Genomic DNA, 20,832 nt, shown 5'->3' with positions numbered 1-20,832 from the left:
ACATCCGAAGCCAGTGGTTCATAGAAAGTTTAAGCTTGTTATGTTTCTAGGGGCCTTAAACAAATTGAATGGCCCATTCTTCATAAAATCTGTTCCATTGTTTGATCAAGGAGTTTTGTTTTTACTGAGAAGGAACTGACCTGGCCAGCCTCTCCATAAAGCTGGAATCCATCTTCTGTGTATGCTCACTATGTGACCTAGGTTCTTGTGTACTATTCCTGCATAAGAAAGTGGGAGCATAGTGGTGGATGGTAGATTAAAAGGCCCATTGTATCTAGGCAGGTACCATAACTTTCCATTTATTAATTATGCTATATAAGGTGACCCCTCCACTGTGGGAACCACCAATCTTTCTCTATATTTTAGGGGGAATACTAAAGGAAGTGGTGTAGATAAAGGGGAAAACATTTTTTCCTATTGGGGCCTCTTGAAAAATTCTGCATTACTGATATTGCTTGTTCCATTATAATCAATCTTACAGAGTGCAGTGCAGGTTTTATCATTATTTTTGTCATTTGGTCAGGCTGTGATCCTGCCATAGGTAAATATTATTAAGACCACACAGAGCTTAATCATGGCAAAAGGCGAGATGGTTTCATTTTGGCCTGGAGAGTCCAGCCATGCTGAACTTCCTGCGAAGCTGGTACCGTGTCAAGCAGCTCGCATGACAGCGCCTCGCATGACAGCGCCTGCGCCAGGTGTCTGTCTTTCTCTCCCCCTCTCTGTCTGCCCCTCCTCTCTCCATTTCTCTCTGTCCTATCCAACAACAACAACATCAGTAACAACAATAATAACTACAACAATAAAATAACAAGGGCAACAAAAAGGAATAAATTTTTTTTAATTAAAAAAAAAAAAACAGAGACCAGACTACTACTCAAGTCTGGCTTATGGTGGTACTGGTGATTGAGCCTCACACCTTAGAGCCTCAGGCATGAATGTCTTTGGCATAATTATGCTATCTCCCTACCCCAAAATTCAATTTCATAAAATGTCTAAATAGCTAAAAGTACTCGCAAAGAAAAAAATTACTTGAAGATAAATAGGTTAATCTCATAGTTTGAAGCTTTCTTAGATTATAAAAAACAATATTTAATACAGTAAAAGATAGCCTACATACATTTCAGTATCAATCATTGAATATCAACTCTATATTCATTATCTAATCATATGGAACTTTTTAAAATTTCTTTACTGGGGAATTAATATTTTACATTCAACAGTAAATACAATAGTTTGTAAATGCATAACATTCCCCAGTTTCCCATATAACAACACAACACCCATCAGGTCCTCTGTCATCCTTCTTGGACCTGTATTCTCTCTACCCACCCACCACAGAGTCTTTTACTTTGGTGTGATATGCCAATTCCATTTCAGGTTCTACTTGTGTTTTCTTTTCTGATCTTGTTTTTCAGCTTCTGCCTGAGAGTGAGATCATCCCATATTCATCCTTCTGTTTCTGACTTATTTCACTCAACATGATTTTTTCAAGGTCCGTCCAAGATCAGCTGAAAATGGTGAAGTCACCATTTTTTATAGCTGAGTAGTATTCCATTGTGTATATATACCACAACTTGCTCAGCCACTCGTCTGTTGTTGGACACCTGGGTTGCTTCAGGTTTTGGCTATTACAAATTATGCTGCCAAGAACATATGTGTACACAGATCTTTTTGGATGGATGTGTTGGGTTCCTTAGGATATATCCCCAGGAGAGGAATTGCAGGATCATAGGGTAGGTCCATTTCTAGCCTTCTGAGAGTTCTCCAGACTGTTCTACACAGAGGCTGGACCAATTGACATTCCCACCAACAGTGCAGGAGGGTTCCTTTGACCCCACACCCTCTCCAGCATTTGCTGCTATTACCTTTTCTGATGTATGACATTCTCACAGGAGTGAAGTGATATCTCATTGTTGTCTTGATTTGCATTTCTCTGACAATCAGAGACTTGGAGCATTTTTTCATGTGTTTCTCGGCCTTTTGGATCTCTTCTGTGGTGAATATTCTGTCCATGTCCTCCCCCCGTTTTTGGATGGGGTTATTTGTTGTCTTGTTGTTGAGTCTGGCAAGCTCTTTATATATGTAATTTGTTCTGCTTTGTATCTTAAAATAGCCACCAGGTTCCAGCCATGTGGTTCCAGATGCTACCATGATGCCAACCTGACTTCCCAGGCAGATGACTCCACCAATGTGTCCTACAGCCCTGCCCCACTAGGGTAGAGAGAGACAGGCTGGGAGTATGGATCGACCTGACAATGCCCATGTTCAGCAGGGAAGCAATTACAAAAGCCAGACCTCCCACCTTCTGCACCCCATAATGATCCTGGGTCCATACTCCCAGAGGGTTAAAGAATAGGAAAGCTATCAAGGGAGGATGTGGGATACAGAGTTCTGGTGGTGGGAATTGTGCCCCTTTTATCCTATGATCTGGTCAGTATTTCCATTTTATAAATAAAAATTTTAAAAAAAGGAAAAGAGTCTATATAGAGAGTTCTTAGTATATAAAAAATACCAGGGGAAAAAAATTCTCGTTTCACTGGATCCTACAAGATCCCAACAGAAGAGTGACCATCAGACTCCTTATTTACAGGAAATGAAGTTCATATCTAGGTCCCAAGCCCAGCAGTTCCAGACAAAAATTCTCAACAGGGGCCTTTGCATGAGTGCCTTCTGTTTAGACCTGTTTTGGATCATGTATTAATGTAAATGGACTGTTATAATACATTTTCCATATAGCAGGGGAACTTTGATTCTTGAAATCTGTTACTTGTTTCTGAACTAGAAACATAAGAACTGGAAGCTGAAAAATAGGTCACCTTTGCCATAAAGTCAACTAATTTCAAAACTGGTTCCCTGCACTGAGGGAGTATTTGGTGCTGTCGTCTCTCTCTCTCTTTCATGTTCTATCTGAAAATTCCATCCAGATCTTTAAGACCTGAGTAAGAAATTAGCTCAGCAGAATGAGAAAGAAGTTCTCTCTTCACTAGGGGCCCTATAGAGCTTCAGGAATGAATGTAGTAACCCTTAACAAATCTTTATGCAGCAGTAAAAGTCCTTTATTTATATGGAGATATATCTTAGCAATCTTTGTATACAGAAGTTTCCAATCTGCTTATTCTGTGTGTCTATTGGTTATCAATTTTCAGTGAAAAAGATTCCTTGAAATCCAGAGTCAACTTCACTCCCTTCAGCCTTGCTCCAACTGTGTGTCATCTTTTGACAGTAGTGGTTGGGTTTACATGGAGGCACAAAGATGTTAGATTGCATTATCAGAATACAAAAGACACCTTTGTAGAGTAATGTGCACAATGAAAACAGTATTGCATCATCTCCCAGTCATGAAAACTTACCACACAATAAGGACAGGGATTAGGCCTCAATATAATGGTTCTAGAGTGTCCTAAGTCCTGCAGGATCTTTAAGAATTGAGAACAGAATTCATGAAGTGACACAGGACTTATTGTCCCATGAGAGCTAAAACTCTCCAGAGGGACAGGATATACTTCAAAACCTAAACTGCTCATCCCAGCAGTACAGCGCAGTAGCTTCTCCAGGGTAGCCATGGACAGCTGATTCCCATGGAGACGAAGCAACCTGAGCTGGAAGCAGCAGCTCAAGGCAGGAAGCATGGCCTCAAGGTTGGAGTCATTGAGTCCACATAAGTATAAGTCCAGGTACTGGAGGGTGGTCGCACTTTTCTCCAGCAGAGCTCTCAAGGACTCACTGAAAGAGGTCAAGGAGACACCTCGTAGACACAGATCCTTCAGTTGAGTGATGTGTGGGCTCTGGAACATGTGTATCATATCTGATTTAAGAGCAGTAGAGTAAAGTATTGAGAGGGCTACCAAGGGAGTATTGAGGCACCTAGGGAAAGAAGGGAGCTGTTAGTGCTGGAGAATTAAGAACGAATAGTTGGTGTCCCTCAATATAGGTAGTTGTAAATCTACAGTAAAGGCTGCTCTAACCATTTGATGAAAGTCAGCATTCAGTTGGTGCATTGCACTAAAGTAAAAGACTGTGGGGTTGAGGGGTTCTAGATCCTGGAATATGATGGCAGAGGAGGACCTAGAAGGGGTTGAATTGTTATGTGGAAAACTGAGAGGGGTCGGGTGGTTCAATCCCATGCACCACCACAAGCTGAACAGTGCTCTGGTATAAAGAAAAGAAAGAAGGAAAGAAGGAAAGAAGGAAAGAAGAAAGGAAGAAAGAAAGAAAGAAAGAAAGAAAGAAAGAAAGAAAGAAAGAAAGAAAGAAGGAGGAGGGAGGAAGGAAGGAAGGAAGGAAGGAAAAAGGAAGGAAGGAAGGAAGGAAGGAAGGAAGGAAGGAAGGAAGGAAGGAAGGAAGGAAGGAAATCAGCACTCAGTATGCCAGTGTGCTTGAGGATGAGTCCTTTTCCCAGCATTTGCTGCCTGGGTCCAGTTCACACAATGTCTAACATTCCTCTACCTATTCTGTAAAGCAAGGAAAAATTCTTTATTTTGAGGATGTTTCAACAGAATGGATCCTATAACATACTCAGAGACAGTCTGGCATTATCTCAGTCAACTGTGAGCATCACAGATCTAAACAGTGGGAGGTAAAATCGATAGTACTTCCTTCTGGTCTCTACAATGGACACTAGGTGTTCCTTAGTCTAGTTGGTGAGCAATCTGTGAGAAGCCAGCAGAGCAAACATGGCTGGTACCACTGAGTCTTATTGGACTTTCCAGGTTCAAGAAGCTCACTGACAAGCCTACGTGCTGAGGAGCAAGCCTGTCAGCATGTATCATTCCTCATCTTCAGCTACCTAATATACTATTCTCCATAAATGTGCACTGCCTGTATATTAATGATAATAGCTGAGCACACTTTTACAAGCAAAATTCAATCCTACACACAATCTGGCAGAGCACAGAACTTGTCTTTGGCGATCTTTAGTCAATTGTATAGTTCCCTCTCTAATATCTCCTTCACTTGTTTGTTTTTCTAAGTTATCTTAGATATATATCTATTCCTAGAAGAATTGTAAACCTACCCTTCCAAGACAGAAGACCCCATGAGTAACCTTCCAACATAGTATCCCTTTCCCAAATCACATGACAGTTTGTCTCTCAGTTGTGCTTGGGGTGATTTTTTTTAAAGATTTTTATTTATTTATTTATTCCCTTTTGTTGCCCTTGTTGTTTTATTGTTGCAGTTACTGTTGTTGTCATTGTTGTTGGATAGGAGAGAGAGAGAAATGGAGAGAGGAGGGGAAGACAGAGAGGGGGAGAGAAAGACAGACACCTACAGACCTACTTCACCGCTTGTGAAGCGTCTCCCCTGCAGGTGGGGAGCTGGGGGCTCAAACCGGGATTCTTAAACTTCTTAAACGGGTCCTTGCACTTTGTGCCACGTGCGCTTAACCCGCCTCGCTACCGCCCGACTCCCTTGGGGTGATTATTTGATACCACTCTTACCTACCTGAACAGCATGTCCATATGGCCCTCAATGAAGGGAGATAGCAGATACAACTCTCTCAGTTGGCTCAGATGCTGGAACTGAGAGATGAAATGAGTGATAATCTGCTTCCTATCTCCTTGCTCTTCAGAGAATATTCCAGTCTCTCTGTTCATGTAAAGAGTCAGCCTTGTAAGATTTCTCATCATGCCCAATAGATAAGCATACATTTTCAGGGCAGAGAATGACCAGGTGCCATATATGTTCAACTCATTGACACACAATGGCTTTATACACTGAATTATAATATTTTTATTTTTGTGGATCTTTGAAAATATTGTCACTTTCTTATGGCACAGGTGTACAGCTTTCCTCTTCTTTGCCCATGTAATGAGGTAGGTTGAGAGTAAATCTGAGTACGAGTCATTGATCTCAAGGTTTATGTACACTTCTATGAGGTATAAGGGCTCTTTATGCTCTGAACATCTTGTAGTAACCAGTTCCATCCTCGATGAGTCCTCATCAAACTTGGCTCCAGCCCACCGACTCCAGAATTTTTTACCAGTATGAGTATCCTGTAAATCCAGTACTCGCAGTTTACACCTCCTTTGTGGAAAACAGGACATAGGTAGAAGAACACAAAATTAGACCCAGGGTCTCAGAATTTTTGCAAAGATATGAATACTCGCCTATTCTTTTCCATCATCTTTCAGACAGAAACTATCTCTTACCACCACCACCACCCCTTCTTCCTGCTGTTCTCTCCTATATCCTTTTCATCTTTTCTACTCTCTACTTCTAGAACCTTTCAGTAACACTGAGATGTGAACAGAGTAGATGTTACCTCAGTCTCCCCTGTATTTAAGTCATCCCACACTTCAGAAGGCATCTCTTAAAAGAAGCACCACAGTGGCCAGTGAGCTGTCTCAGTGGTATTAGAAGCCTTTGAACCACCCCATGGGCTTGCACTCTCCCTTACCCAACTGAGTCTTCTGGACACCCATGACCCTACTAGGCTCTCTGCTGCAGCCTCACCTGGGACAAACATTCTGGGAAAGAAGGACATCAATTCCATCCAACACTGCTTTCAAACGTGGAATCTCAGGACACAGGAGACCACCCAGAGGGAGACAGGTGAAGGGCCAGACTGGCACCATGGCCTTCAGGATTTCCTTGCAATGACGATTATAGGCTTCCCAGAATAGGTGTGGGAAGAGATCCTTGGGAAGGTCCTTCAGAACATGGATGACCAAGTCCTTGTCCCTCAGCAGGCTTTCTACTGACAGTTTCAGAAGACTAGGTGGTCCCAAAGTACTCATCCTGAATCTGCTCAAATAGAAAACCAGGAAAAAAAATTTCAAAAGGCATTTTTTTCTTCTCTTAATATTTTATTTATTTATTTTAATGAATGATATAAAGTGGGAGAGAGAGGCCAGACCACAGTTCAGCTCTGGCTTATGATGGTGATGAAGATTAAACCTGGGACCTCAGAACTTCTGGCATGAAAGTCTTTTTGCAGGGAGTCAGGCAGTAGCACAATGGGTTAAGCGCAGGTGGCACAAAGCACAAGGACTAGCATAAGGATCCTGGTTCGAGGACAGACTTAAGGATCCCGGTTCGAGCCCCCAGCTCCCCCCCTGCAGGGGAGTCGCTTCACAGGTGGTGAAGCAGGTCTGCAGGTGTCTGTCTTTCTCTCCCCCTCTCTTTCTTCCCCTCCTCTCTCCATTTCTCTCTGTCCTATCCAACAACAAAGACATCAATAATAACAACAATAATAACCACAACAATAAAACAACAAGGACAACAAAAGGGAATAAATAAATAAATATTAAAAAAAGAAAGTCTTTTTGCACACATTACCACTGTCCAAAGACCTGTGCTCAAAACTCCACTATTCACCTGCAGAGAGGAAGCTTCACAAGTGATGAAGCAAGTACTATAGATGTCTCTCTCCCTCTCTATCTCCTCCTCCCCTCTCAACTTCTTTCTGTCTTATTTAAAAAAAAAAAAAAAAAAAAAAAGCTGCTGGGAGAAGTGGGTTCCGAGTGTGGGCACTGAGCTCTGATAACCCTAGTGGCAATAGAGAGAGAAAGAGAGGAAGAAGAAAGCCTTTTTTACATAACAATTCTGCGGTCTCCCTCTAACCCTGGAGGCATCATTTTCTAAGTATGAGAAAGCCCTTAGCTTCCCAACTATTCATAGATCTTCATATTAAGGCCCAAGTAATAGACACTAAATAAATAACAGAACCGGGGGCCGGGCGGTGGCGCAGTGGGTTAAGTGCATGTGGCACAAAGCGCAAGGACCTGGGTAGGGATCCCGGTTCGAGCCCCCGGCTCCCCACCTGCGGGGGAATCGCTTCACAGGCGGTGAAGCAGGTCTGCAGGTGTCTATCTTTCTCTCCCCCTCTCTCCATTTCTCTCTGTCCTATCCAACAATGAACAACATCCACAATGGCAATAATAATAACCACAGTGAGGCTACAACAACAAGGACAACAAAAGGGGGGAAAATGGCCTCCAGGAGCGGTGGATTCATGGTGCAGACACTGAGCCCAGCAATAACCCTGGAGGAAAATAATAATAATAATATTTTTTTAAATAAATAACAGAACCAGAGAAGTAGCTCTTGTAGTTGGACACCTGTAGTGCCATGTAAATGACCCAGATTTGACTCGGAATCACATTAAAGTTGCTGTGGCAATGGAGGACACCCTCGTGCTGGGGTGTGTCTCTCCTACTTGGTTTCTCTGAATAGACCAATAAAATTGCATAAGAGGGCGGGGATAGATAGCACAATAGTTATGCAGAGAGACTCTAGTGCCCGAGGCTCCAAAGTCCCAGGTTCAATGCCCCACACCACCATAAACCAGAGTTGATCAATGCTCTGGTAAAAATATAAAATAAAATAAAATAAAACAGCACATAAATGAGGTCCCAGTTGCACACACACACACACACAAATTAATCATCCAAAGAGATAGTACCAGATGTGGAACAATAGACTTCCATGCTTGAGGAATCAGAGGTTCCTAGTCCAGTTCCTCCATCTTGTCCTCTCCTTAAAACAACATAAAACTAGGCCACACCTGGATAAGCTAACCCACAGTGCACAAGGACGTGGATTCAAGCCCCTCGTCCTCACCTGCAGGGGGAAAGCTTCACGAGTGGTGAAGCAGGGCTGCAGATATTTCTTTGTCTCCCCCTCTCAATTTCTATCTCTATCCAATAATAAATAAACAAAGGTGTAACAATTTAAAAAACAGCTAAAATTAAAGAAAAATTTGGCTGGGGAGACAACATACAGATTACACAGAAGACTCTTATGCCTAAATGCACCAAAGGTCCTAGGTACAGTCCCCAGAAACAGCCTAACCTGATCAGTGTTCTAGGGGAAAGGGAAAAAAAAACAAACATAAAATTATATACTGAGGACATAGTCTACTAGTAAAATCACAATTCCCCCCAAAGTATATGAGCTATGTCACTGGTACAAACAAATATACATATATTTTTTCTTTTTAATGGCAATAAATCTTTGTGTGCCAAAAAGACAACATAAAGGTTATGCAGCAAGATGTTCAGATCATATATGAAAATACTATTTTCGTGGTCCAGGAGGTAGCGCAGTAAATAAAGCATCGGACTCTCAAGCATGAGGTCCTGAGTTCAATACCCAGCAGCACATGTACTAAAGTGATGTCTGGCTCTTTCTCTCTCCTCCTATGTTTAATAATAATAAATAAATAAATAAATAGAATAAATAAAAATTTAATAATCTTTTAAAAAAGAAAATACTTTTTTCAAGATACATATGTGTACCTATGTACCATTATTCACAATAGTTAAGGAGTGAAAGAAACCTAAATACCTATTGATTAAGGGCTGGAGAAAGAATTTAGAGGGTATGTGTTCAATGAATTAGTACTCTGTGATTAAAAAAGCATGATATGTGTCCTTTAAGACAAAATAATTGTAACTGAAGAGGATAATATTAAGAATTAAAAGGAAGGAGGTGAAAAACAACTACCAGATGGTTTCCTTCAATGTAGAATACAGAGAATAGAGCTAAATGAATTTGAGAAAAAAAAAAGACTTGTCTCTACAACTTGGTGATAACTATGGTGGCTATCTTCTGTGGGGCGGATGTGATGCAGGATTATACCTGTGTAACTTTACAATCCTATAAGCCATTATTATATCATCAGTATAAATTATATTAAATAAAAATAACTCAATGACTTCCCAGGATCACTCCTAAGTTACAATGATCTGGTTAAAATTTAAAAATTAAATAATAACATTCAAAAAATAAAGTAACCCAGGAAGTGGCACAGTAAGTAAAATATTGAACTCAACTATAAGGTCCCTAGGTCAATCCCTGGCATCACATATGCCAGAGTTATGCACACATGGAACATGAACGTTTGGCAGGGACAGGATCGCTTTACAAGTAATAAAGAATTGTTCAACTGTCTCCTTTCTTACCCTTTCACTAAAGTAAAATGAAAATAAAATTAGATACCAGGAGCTATGGACTCCTGTAGACATTAGTATCCTTGGGGTGGGGCAGGGAACTCCGCTGGAGAGACAGCATAATAGTTATACAAACAACATTCAGAGCTTCCTAGTTCAATTCCCAGCACCACCACTATAAACCAGAATTGAGCAGTGCTCTCTGGCAAATAAATAAAATTAAATTAATAATAATATCTCACCAGGAAGGTACCTGCTTTGCCAGGTGAGTAACCCAGTTTTGATTCTGGTCCCCACCAGACTGAGGCTTGCTTTGGTTCCTGTTATTCCTTCTGTCACTTTCTACCTGAAACAGACCTAGTGGCAGTGAAACTCAGTGATAGCAGCAACAAAACAAGATAGGGTGATAGAGGGGGGCAATGACACTCCTTTCCAACCATTGTACATGATACTGGACTGACTTGCTGTAGATAACATGGGTGGAGGAGGGGGAAAACTTACCAGCTGTGTTGAAGTTGTACTTAGACGTCAAATCTCAATGAACCAATGGAGATACTCAAGAGCTGGAAGATTCTGCTTCTCTGCTTTGGTTCCTGAAGCTTTGGTAGGTTTTTCTAACCTTACCTTCCACATCCCTAATCTGTGCTTCATTAAAGAAAACAAGAAATCAGAGTAGATGGCCTAAATCAGTCAAAGTAATCCTTCCCCTGGATTAATCTATTCACTATCAGATATCCAATCACCTTAGAGAAAGAATTAGGGGTGGGGAAGATCATTGACTAGAAGTGCTTCATAGGTAGTTAACTGAGTTTTAGTGATACAGGGGCCCAATCATAACGTGCTAGGCCCTCCTCAATCGCTATCGAACAGGCCATGGCCCGTGTGCCGCTATGTTCCACGCTGGGGAGCCAGAGACGACCGGAACTGCCCCTGCGGCTACAGACAGACTATGACCCACATAGTCAATGACTGCCACCTCTCCAGATTCAAAGGAGGTCTCGAAACTTTACATCAGGCTCAACCTGATGCTGTTGACTGGCTACGGAAGAAGGGCAAACGCTAGAAGAAGTGATACAGGCATTCTCAGCCCTGGGTGTGACAGTGGGAAAGGTTTACTCTATCAACAATTGATCAAGAAAATGAAACCTGGGGAGGGGGAGACAGTACAATGGTTATGCAAAGAGACTCTCATGCCTGAGGCTTTGAAGTCCCAGGTTCAATCCTTCCGCACCACCCATAAGTCAAAGCTGAGCAGTGCTCTGGTTAAAAAAAAAAAGAGAAAGAAAATGAAACCTAACTGACAACACTGAACACTTGATCCAAATTAAAATTCTCTTTAAAAAAAGATAATTATCAGGGCCGGGTCATGGCACACCTGGTTGAGTGCACATGTTATAGTTCGAGCCCCCAGTCCCTACCTGTAGGGGGAAAGCTTCACGAGTGGTGAAGCAGGGCTGCAGATGTCTCTCTGTCTCTCTCCCTCTCTGTCACCCCCTTCCCTCTCCGTTTCTGGCTGTCTCTAATAAATAAAGATTTTTTTAATTAAAGAAAAAAAAGAATTGGGAGTCGGGCTGTAGCACAGCGGGTTAAGCGCAGGTGGCGCAAAGCACAAGGACCGGCATAAGGATCCCGGTTTGAGCCCCGGCTCCCCACCTGCAGGGGAGTCGCTTCACAGGCGGTGAAGCAGGTCTGCAGGTGTCTTTCTCTCCTCCTCTCTGTCTTCCCCTCCTCTCTCCATTTCTCTCTGTCCTATCCAACAATGACAACAACAATAATAACTACAACAATAAAACAACAAGGGCAACAAAGGGAATAAATAAATAAAATAAATATTTAAAAAAAAAGAATTATCTAAGGTCCTACAGTAAAAACAACTTCATTGAAAGTGTTGGTGTCTGGAAGGGGATATAGTATAATGGTTATGCAAAAAGAGCCTCATGTCTGAGGCTCAGAAGAGGTCCCCAGGTCAATCCCACCCCCACCCCATCCCTACTCCCCGACTACCATAAACCACCAGAGCTGAGCAGTGCTCTGGTGAAGAAAGAGAAAGAGAGAGAGAGAGAAAGGGAGGAAGAAAGGGAGGGAGGGAGGGAGCGAGGGATACAAACAGAAATGGTGGTATTGTCTTAAAACAACTTGTCATGTGGGTTTTGTTTGTTTGGAGACACCAAACAGTTTACAGTGTAGTCTCTGGTAAATAGCCACAACCCTCATTTCCCCTAGATATGTGTCTGAGAAACCCCTCCCCCAACCTCAAATCCCAAGCCAATAGCACACCAGGGCTCCAGTGTTCATCCTACCAATTTCCCTCCTTCCCGAGAATTCTTAGCTTTGGTGCAATATACCACATTCAATCCAAGTTTCACCTTATGTTTTCCCTTACTGTCCTTTATTATTATTATTATTTTGCCAAAACACTGCTCAGTTCAGACTTACAATCATGCAAGGGACTAAAACCAGGACATAGGAGCCTCAGGCATGACAGAGTCTGTTTGCATAACCATTATGGCATCTCCCTCACCTACTACCCTTTATTCATTATTTATATTTATTTTTTATTGGGAGATTAATGTTTTACAGTCCACAGTAAATAAAATAGTTTGTAGAAGCATAACATTTCCCAGTTTTTCCATATAACAATACAACCCCCACCAGGTCCTCTGCCATCATGTTCTAGGACCTGAACTCTCCCACCCACCCACCCCAGAGTTGCCCTTTATTCTTAAATTCCACCTATGATTCCTGATAATTAAACAGTTGTTCTGCTTTATATTGTAATGTTTTTTCAGCCACCAAGTTACAGATGCCACCATGATGCCAGCCTGACTTCCCTGGGCAGACAACCTCATCACTGTGTCCTGGAACCCCACCTCCCCAGAACCCTACCCGACTAGGAAAAGATAGAGACAGGCTGGGAGTATGGATTGACCTGCCAACACTTATGTCCAGTGGAGAAACAATTATAGAAGCCAGACCTCCCACCTTCTGCACCCCATAATGATCCTGGGTCCATGCTCCCAGAGGGATAAAGAATAGGGAAACTTCTAGTGGAGGGGAGAAAATATGGAACTCTGAATTGAATTGTATGGGAACTGAATTGTATGGAACTATACCCCTCTTATCCCACTATCTTATCAATCAATGTTAAATTAATTTTAAAAATCCACTTATGAGATAATTTAGTATTGGGCTTTCTCCTTCAAGTTCTGACCAAGCTATTGCAAAGAAAATGACCTCATCTTTTTTTTTTTTTTTTTTGCTTCCAGGGTTATTGCTGGGGCTTGGTGCCTGCACCACAAATCCACTGCTCCTGGAGGCCATTTCTCCCCATTGTTGTTGCCCTTGTTATTGTTGATCTCATCATTTTTAATAGCTGCCTAGTGTCCTGTTGTATTTAAGTAACACAACTTTCTTGACCACTCCCATGGAACAGAAGCTCTTGAGTGCAGCCAAGGAACAAAGGGAAATGTACCTTTGACAATGTGGTTGATGTCTGAGACTTAGGTCAAGGTTTCTCTGCAGAAGGTCAGGTCACTCTCCCAAAGAGATAAAGGGTGGGGAGTGGACAGGGTGGAGTCATATATTTTTTTAACTTTATTTGTTTGTCTACAAGAGAAAGGAGTAAGAAACAGCATTAGTCATACTAGAGATCTCATGATAGTACATACAACACTAGTTAGTCACTGCATCACCTCCCAAACCATGAGTTAAGGTATCCTTAGTAGAACCTTCTGGGGGCTGGGTGGTGGCGCACCTGGTTGAGCACACGTGTTACAATGCTCAGGGACCTAGGTTCTAGCCCCTCGTACCCGTCTGCAGGGGGAAACTTCACAGGTGGTGATGTAGTGCTGCAGCTCTCTCTCTCTCCCTCTCCCTCTCTCTCTCTCCCTCCCTCTCAAATTCTGACTGTCTATCTAGTAAATAAAAATAATAAAAAGTTTTAAAAAATATAACCTCCTGAATGTACCAAGAAAATGTGACATAAGGGCGGAGGGTAGATAGCATAATGGTTATGCAAACAGACTCTTATGCCTGAGGCTCCAAAGTTCCAGGTTCAATCCCCCGCACCACCATAAGCCAGAACTGAACAGTGCTCTGGTTAAAAAATAAATAAATAAATAAATATTTTAAAAAAGAAAATGTGACATAAAAAGCTTTCATATGAAGAGATGTGACAATGAGACACTTCTCTGTGTGAAATTTAAAAATTAGTGTGTGTGGGAGGGGGTGGGATATGGAGATTGGGTGGTGGGAATTGTGTGGAGTTGTACCCCTCCTACCCTATGGTTTTGTTAATTAATCCTTTCTTAAATAAAAAAAATATATATATATAAAAAAAATTAGTGTGTGTGGTGGGAGGGGCATACCAAAAATATTAAATAAGCCTTGAAGACAGGGATGGGATTCCCTTTTCTTTCTCCTCTAGGGGGAAGAGAAGAATGACAGGATAAGCTCCACAGTCATGGGGTCAGGCTTTAGATGGTTCAGTCTTATAATGTGAGCCCTGAGAGAGGGTGAGGTAAAGTAGTTATTTCACATCTGCAAGCCACTGATTAATGGTGGTGAAAATGTGACTCCAAAGAGACGAGGCCACCTGACTTGGTGACCTGGCATTGTTGACTTGGGTTAGGCAACAGATACTAACTCTCCTATGTTCTGTTTGCAGATACTGTTTCACTAAAGTTAAGGAAAACTCTGACAACTCAGAAAACCAGATAACTTGATGCCCTCAGTGCTTATTCTGTTACTTTAAAATCATTGCCGATTTTTGGAAGAATTAAACAAGATAGAAGTTTGCAGCTCCTCCTTATAGCTATAAAATAGTTTCTAAAAGGTTGACTGGGGGCATACTCGGACTTCCATTGCATAGGGCTTGGCTATACAGCCATTTCTTTTTCTTCTTTTCTTTCTTTTTCCTTTTCTTTTTTTCTTTCTTTCTTTTTTTTTTTTTTTTTACAAAAGCTAATGTAACAATACTTGAATTCCTGTGGCACTGGACAGTGAACATATCCCTAGTGTATATATGGATATATCCAAGATTGTGACTGATATATCCAAGAGGTGAGTCTCCTCCTAAGTCTCCTAAGATTGGGAGACTTTTCCCCCCTTTTGTTGCCCTTGTTGTTTTTTATTGTTGTTGTAGTTACTATTGTTGTTGTTATTGATGTTGTCATTGTTGGATAGGACAGAGAGAAATGGAGAGAGGAGGGGAAGACAGAGGGGGAAAGAAAGTAGTGCCTATACTACGAATCCACCATTAAGGTGATCCTAGCAGGATCTATAATAGCAATTTGTAGTGCCTTGGATCTATAATAGCAATTTGTAGTGCCTTGGAGTCCATTTTTTCCATTTTCTTGCCCTTGATGTTATTGTTGTTATTGCTGTTATTGTTGTTGGATAGGACAGACAGAAATGGAAAGAGGAGGGAAAGACAGAAAGGGGGAGAGAAAGATAGACACCTGAAGACCTGCTTCACCTCTTGGGAAGGGATTCCCCTGCACATGGGGAGTCAGGGGCTCGAACTGGGATCCTTACGCTGGTCCTTGAGCTTTGCACCACCTGTGCTTAACCCTCTGCGCTACCACCCAACTCTTTTTTTTTTAAACCAGAGGACTGCTCAACTCTGGTTTATATGGTTTTGCAGGGGATTGAACCTGGAATGTCAGAGTCTTAAACAGGAAATTCTTTTAGATAACTCTGCTATCTCTCCTACCCGAGACAATCTACTACATGGAGTTTAGAATTTGAGAGCTGGGGACTGGGCACTAGCACAGCCAGATAGCAGCACATGGCGCAAAGCACAAGGTCCAGCTCAAGGATCCTAGTTCAAGCCCCGGTTCCCCACCTGAAGGGGAGTCACTTCACAAGCAGTGAAGCAGGTCTGCAGGCATCTTATCTTTCTCTCTCCCTTTCTGTCTTTCCCTCCTCACTCAATTTCTCTCTGTCCTATCCAACAACAATAGCAACAATAATAACAACAACAATAGCATCAAAGGCAACAAAATGGAAAAAATGGCCTCCAAGAGCAGTGCACTCATAGTGCAGGCACCAAGCACCAGTCATAACCCTGGAGGCAAAAAGAAAAAGAAATTAGAGATGTATGTATGGTCAAAGAAGAGGAGATAATTTCAGCCTTAAGGGTAGGGAGGAAATTATTTTATAATCTCTCCCTTGCAGGAGAGAGGATGCTTCTTCTGTAATGATGTGGACAGACCATAATAGTGGCATCAGGCTTGAGAAAACTCCATTTAAAGATTAGCATCTCTCCACCCCACCTCCCACCCCCGTGTGTGTGTGTGTGTGTGTGTGTGTGTGTGTGTGTGTGTGTCTGTGTGTGGTGGGGGTGGGGATAGGGATGGAGGGAGGGGAAGAGGGAGGTGAAGGGCAGTCCTAAGAATCCAGACAGCTCATGTTTTGAGACCCTGGGGATTGTGAAACTGACTCAAAGACATAAGGCTAACTCACACGGCAATCTGCCAGTAATATTGTGTTAAGCAATGGATGATACCTCTCCTGCACTCTGTTCACAGACACTGCTTTACTGAAGTTAAGGTGATCCTAGCAGGATCTATAATAGCAAACCAGATAACTCTTCACTTAGTCATTACTCTAAGTCATCTTAGATATCTACCCCTAGAGAATTCACAAATTCATGCTAACTCAAGTTAACATTTCACTAGAAATTTCCTAACATGGTGGCCCTTACCCAAGTCATATGCCAAGTTGCTCCCCAGCCTTTGGATGAGTGATTATTTGACATCCCCCTTCAAAAAAGAACAGAGTGTGAGATAATGAATTTGACATCCAGTGTCTTTTTCACTGTTATAGACAGTGGCTTCAATCCCACTTGAGGAACTAGCCCAGATGGCCCTGGAGGAAGGAGAGAGACTGCAGATTCAAATCTCGCAGGTGGCTTAGTTGCAGATTGGGATGTAGACTGCTCACCAGCCTCATGATTGCAGTTAGTATATAGAAGCAGAATATGGTTTTCTTCATATTTTTCATCTTGCCCATCAGATGAGCAAACAATTTTAGGGTAGGAAATATCCAAGTGCTATAGACTTCCAGATCCTTGATACTCAATGACACTGCCAATGGAAGTCTAATATTTTTGGAGAGCAGTGAAAAAATTGTCACTTTCACATAGCATATGTGAAAACACCCATGCCATTAGGTAGGTGAAGAATGAATCTGAGTACCAATCATGGATGTCAAGGTTTGTATAAAAAAAAGAAGAAAGGGAATCAGGCAGTAGCGCAATGGGTTAAGTGCACATGGCATGAAGCGCAAGGACCAGCATAAGGATCCCAGTTCAAGCCACCGGCTCCCCACTTGCAGGGGAGTCGCTTCACTAGCAGTGAAACAGGTCTGCAGGTGTCTATCTTTCTCTCCCCCTCTCTGTCAATCCCCTCCTCTCTCCATTTCTCTCTATCCCATCCAACAATGACGACATCAATAACAACAATAAAACAAGGAAAACAAAAGGGAATAAATAAATAAATGTTTTTTAAAAAAGAAGGAGAAGGAGAAAGAAAGAAAGAAAGAAAGAAAGAAAGAAAGAAAGAAAGAAAGAAAGAAAGAACAAGAGAGAAAGCTCTCCACCACCACTGATCATCTCCATCAGGAACAACATGGTGGACCCTCCTGTGGGCCTCTACAGGACCTTACCCTCAATATAGAACAACAGTGGTAGGGACTGCCCCACTCTCTGAGGGGTAGGCCGAGTCAACATACTCTGCCATTCAAGGAGGATTGGTCCTGCAATGAGTGCAGCCTAGAATGTTCCTAGCTATGACCATGGAATGTGAGCTCAGTCCTACAGGGATGCAGAGGTTACACATGCTCCAATGCTGAATGTGAATAGATATGGACCTGACATCAGACTGATGAGGTTTACAATTAATGGTACTTATATACTTTGTCATATTTGGGAGCATCTTCTAAAGGGAGGGCAACAAGCAGTTCTGCAGGTGACTTTCTGTCTCTCTCTTTATCTCTCCCTCCCAATTTCTCTTTGTCTCTAATAAATAAGTAAAATATAATAAATTATTAAATAAATAAAAAGGGATCTTCAAATTTCTATGCTCTACCAGATTGTGAGGGTGAATTTGACTCTGGAATTTTAGGGGACAATTTGAGATATTTGTTTGATAGAATCAGAAGTACATGTAATTGCTCTAAATTCAGGATGAGAAGTTGTGCGTGTGGATATTGTAATGAAATATTGATAAATAAATATGTATATCATTATTAACTACCTAGTTCTATTTCTGATGTGCAACACTGTAATATTTGGTTACAGTGGAAACCAAATAAAGACACTTAGTTTCTTTGATCATAAACTAGTTAAAAACATAAAGTAAAAAAAAAATAATAAAGTAGATGCCAGGATATCACTATATTTACATCATTCCTTTCTTCTTTCTTTCTCTCTTTCTTTCTTTTTTCTTTTTTTTTTTACTAGAACACTGTTTAGCTTTGGCTTATGGTGGTGCGAGGGATTGAAACTGGGACTTCAGAGCCAAAGGCATGAGAGTCTCTTTGTGTAACTATTATACTATCTATCCCCCCTTTCTTTTTTCAAATGAGTATTTAATTATGAGAGGGTGGGGGGAGAATTTCTCTGTCATATATGATGCCAGACATATACCACTACTGGTTGCTAGTGGTTTTTTCAGCCTTTTTGTCTGCTGTGCCACCTCCAGGGCCACCCTGCTCCCCATTTCCTCTCTCCTCATTTCTGAGGCATCTCAAACCTTATCTCTGGGACTTTTCAAAGGAGTTCTAATACACAAATGAACTTCTTCAGTTGTCATAGAGCCCTTAGAGGAAAAGATTCTTGGCATTGTCATGACACCAGCACTGCTCATGAGAATCGAAGTGAATCTAGAAATCTAGCTCTCACACTTGGTGAGAGGAAAGAGACTCCCTACAAAACGCAGCTCATCGTAACTACTCAGCATTACCTAAGCTGAATCAGTGACTCATAAGTGGCACAGACTATGCATATTTTAATATTTTACCCCCTCTGGTAAACAATGGGAAGAAAGAGGAAAGCCCATAAAAACCAGATCTCTAGCTTTCAGTGGAGAAGCTCTTCAGGCCTTCTCCTAATCCTTGGGGTAGGGGTTGTAATTTTTTTTATTTTTTTATCTTAATCTCTCATTTCTTCCACTATATATCTCCCCATTAAACTCCTTTTATTTTATTTTATTTTTGCCACCAGGGTTATTTCTGGGGCTCGGCTTAGCTTCTGGTGGCCTTTTTTTTTTTTTTCTGCTTTGTTTTTATTTGATGGGACAGAGAGTAATTCAGAGGGGAGGGGAAATGGAGAGAGAAAGAGAAAGATAGATGCCTGCAGACCTGCCTCACCACTCATGAAGTACCCTCCCTGCAGGTGGGGAGCAAGGATGCCAACCCAGATCCCAATAAACTGCTTTTACCTCTGATGAAGTTCACAACTGAGATGGAAAAAAAGAATTGAGCCAACATTTTTTTTGTTTGTTTGGTTTTTTTTCTTTCTTTCTTTATTCTTTTTCTTTTCTTTTCTTTTTGGTAGGGGGCAAGTCTCCTGCAACAATCCTAAAGTGGAGAAGTAAGCAGCAATAATTTGGAGTTGATTGTTCCTTCTTGAATTCTTTAGATTCAGAAAAAGTATGCATTCCCAACCTGGTTGTGTTGTGATCACGTGGCCGGCTTCGCGCGCAGCTCTTGTTTTGGTTTCTATCTTGCTTACCCAAGGCTGCTAGGTGAGCGGCTTTCTAGTGCGGGCTGTGGCGTCTGCCTAAACTTGACCATCATGGCTTTGGGCTCACACAGCCTGCAGCTCTGCGAGCCCCTGGGGCGGGGCGGCTCCTGCCATGCCGGTGGTGCGATACAGGAAGGTGGCCCTCCTCAGATACCTCTCTGTAAGAAAGACATCTTTGGCACATCAATTTGTGGAGGGCAAATTCCTGGACGACTATGATCCCACAGTGAAGAATACTTACAGCAAGACAATAACTTTTGGCATAGATGAATTTCACTTCCACCTGGTGGATACAGCGACTTAGGATGAGTACAGCATTCTGCCCTATTCACTGGTTATTGGGGTCCATGTGATTGTGTATTGTCACTTCTCTGCATAGTTTCCAAGTCATTGAGAGCCTGTACCAAAAGCTATATGAAGTCCACGGGAAAATTCGGCTACCAGTGGTGCTAGTAGGGTGTAAGGCAGATCTCTCACTGGAAAGGGAAGTCCAGGCAGTTGAAGAGAAGAAGTTGGCAGAATCCTGGGGTGCAATATATATGGAGTCATCTGCTCAAGAGAATCAGATGACTCATGACCAAAATCATCCAGGAGATTTCCCGGGTGGAGAATTCCTATGGACTAGAGTGCTACTGCCCTCTCACGTGAGGCCTCGGATACAGGCAGCCGCTTTGATTTTGCCCCTGGCTCTGGCAGGGCCAGAACCTCAAGACTGCTATGATTGCTGACTGTTCCTGGCACTCTGGACACAAAATAGTACTCTCATATTTGCACACTTTGTCTGGGCTCCAGTAGCCTGGATGTCAATGTTTACAAAAAGGGGCAAGGAGGTCTCATAGGCACCAACCCCTAATGCTGTTTTCTTTTCTTTTCTTTCTTTCTTTTTTTTTTTTTTAACCAGAGCACTGCTCAACTCTGGTTTATGGCGGTGTGGGGGATTGAACCTGGGACCTGAGAGCCTCAGGCATGAAAATCTCTTTGCATAACCATTATGCTATACCCCCACCCTAACCCCGTTTTCTTTCTTCCTTTCTGTCTTTCTTTCTTTCTTCCTCACTCACTCCCTTCCTTTCTTCTTTTTTTTTTTTTTCCCCTTTTTTCTTCTTAAATGAGTTGTTATAACCTGCAAGGCTGGGATATGTATCCTGGTCATTGTTTATTAAGGACCCAATCTCATGTAGTTTTGGG

At 41.9% G+C, this 20,832-nt stretch overlaps 1 protein-coding gene and 1 pseudogene across 1 annotated transcript; one reads left to right on the top strand and one right to left on the bottom strand.

Moving 5' to 3' along the window:
• Positions 1–2,677: 2,677 nt before the first annotated feature.
• Positions 2,678–6,740, bottom strand: LOC103128076 (PRAME family member 27-like). Its single transcript, XM_016195157.2, has 4 exons — positions 6,457–6,740; positions 5,446–6,027; positions 3,354–3,867; positions 2,678–2,803 (listed from the first exon to the last, which is right to left on the bottom strand). The coding sequence occupies exons 1-4, from the start codon at positions 6,738–6,740 to the stop codon at positions 2,678–2,680; spliced, it is 1,506 nt and encodes a 501-aa protein (XP_016050643.2).
• Positions 6,741–18,395: 11,655 nt separating this feature from the next.
• LOC103128327 (GTPase RhebL1-like) lies at positions 18,396–20,292 on the top strand (annotated as a pseudogene).
• The last annotated feature ends 540 nt before the right edge of the window (positions 20,293–20,832 follow it).

This window comes from Erinaceus europaeus, chromosome 11, assembly GCF_950295315.1.
Source record: "Erinaceus europaeus chromosome 11, mEriEur2.1, whole genome shotgun sequence".
Classification (NCBI taxonomy): Eukaryota; Metazoa; Chordata; class Mammalia; order Eulipotyphla; family Erinaceidae; genus Erinaceus; species Erinaceus europaeus.
Note: the sequence above shows the minus strand (reverse complement) of the source record. Positions and strands in the feature narration are given on the sequence as shown.

Excerpts from the sequence above, each read along its gene's own strand:
- LOC103128076 (XM_016195157.2), bottom strand. The coding sequence starts at position 6,740 with ATGAGTACTTTGGGACCACCTAGTCTTCTGAAACTGTCAGTAGAAAGC. Across the intron at positions 6,028-6,456 it reads TCCCAGAATGTTTGTCCCAG|GAGGTGTAAACTGCGAGTAC; the intron begins GTGAGGCTGCAG and ends TTTTCCACAAAG. Across the intron at positions 2,804-3,353 it reads ATCCCTGTCCTTATTGTGTG|CTTCCAGTTCTTATGTTTCT; the intron begins GTAAGTTTTCAT and ends CCTATTTTTCAG.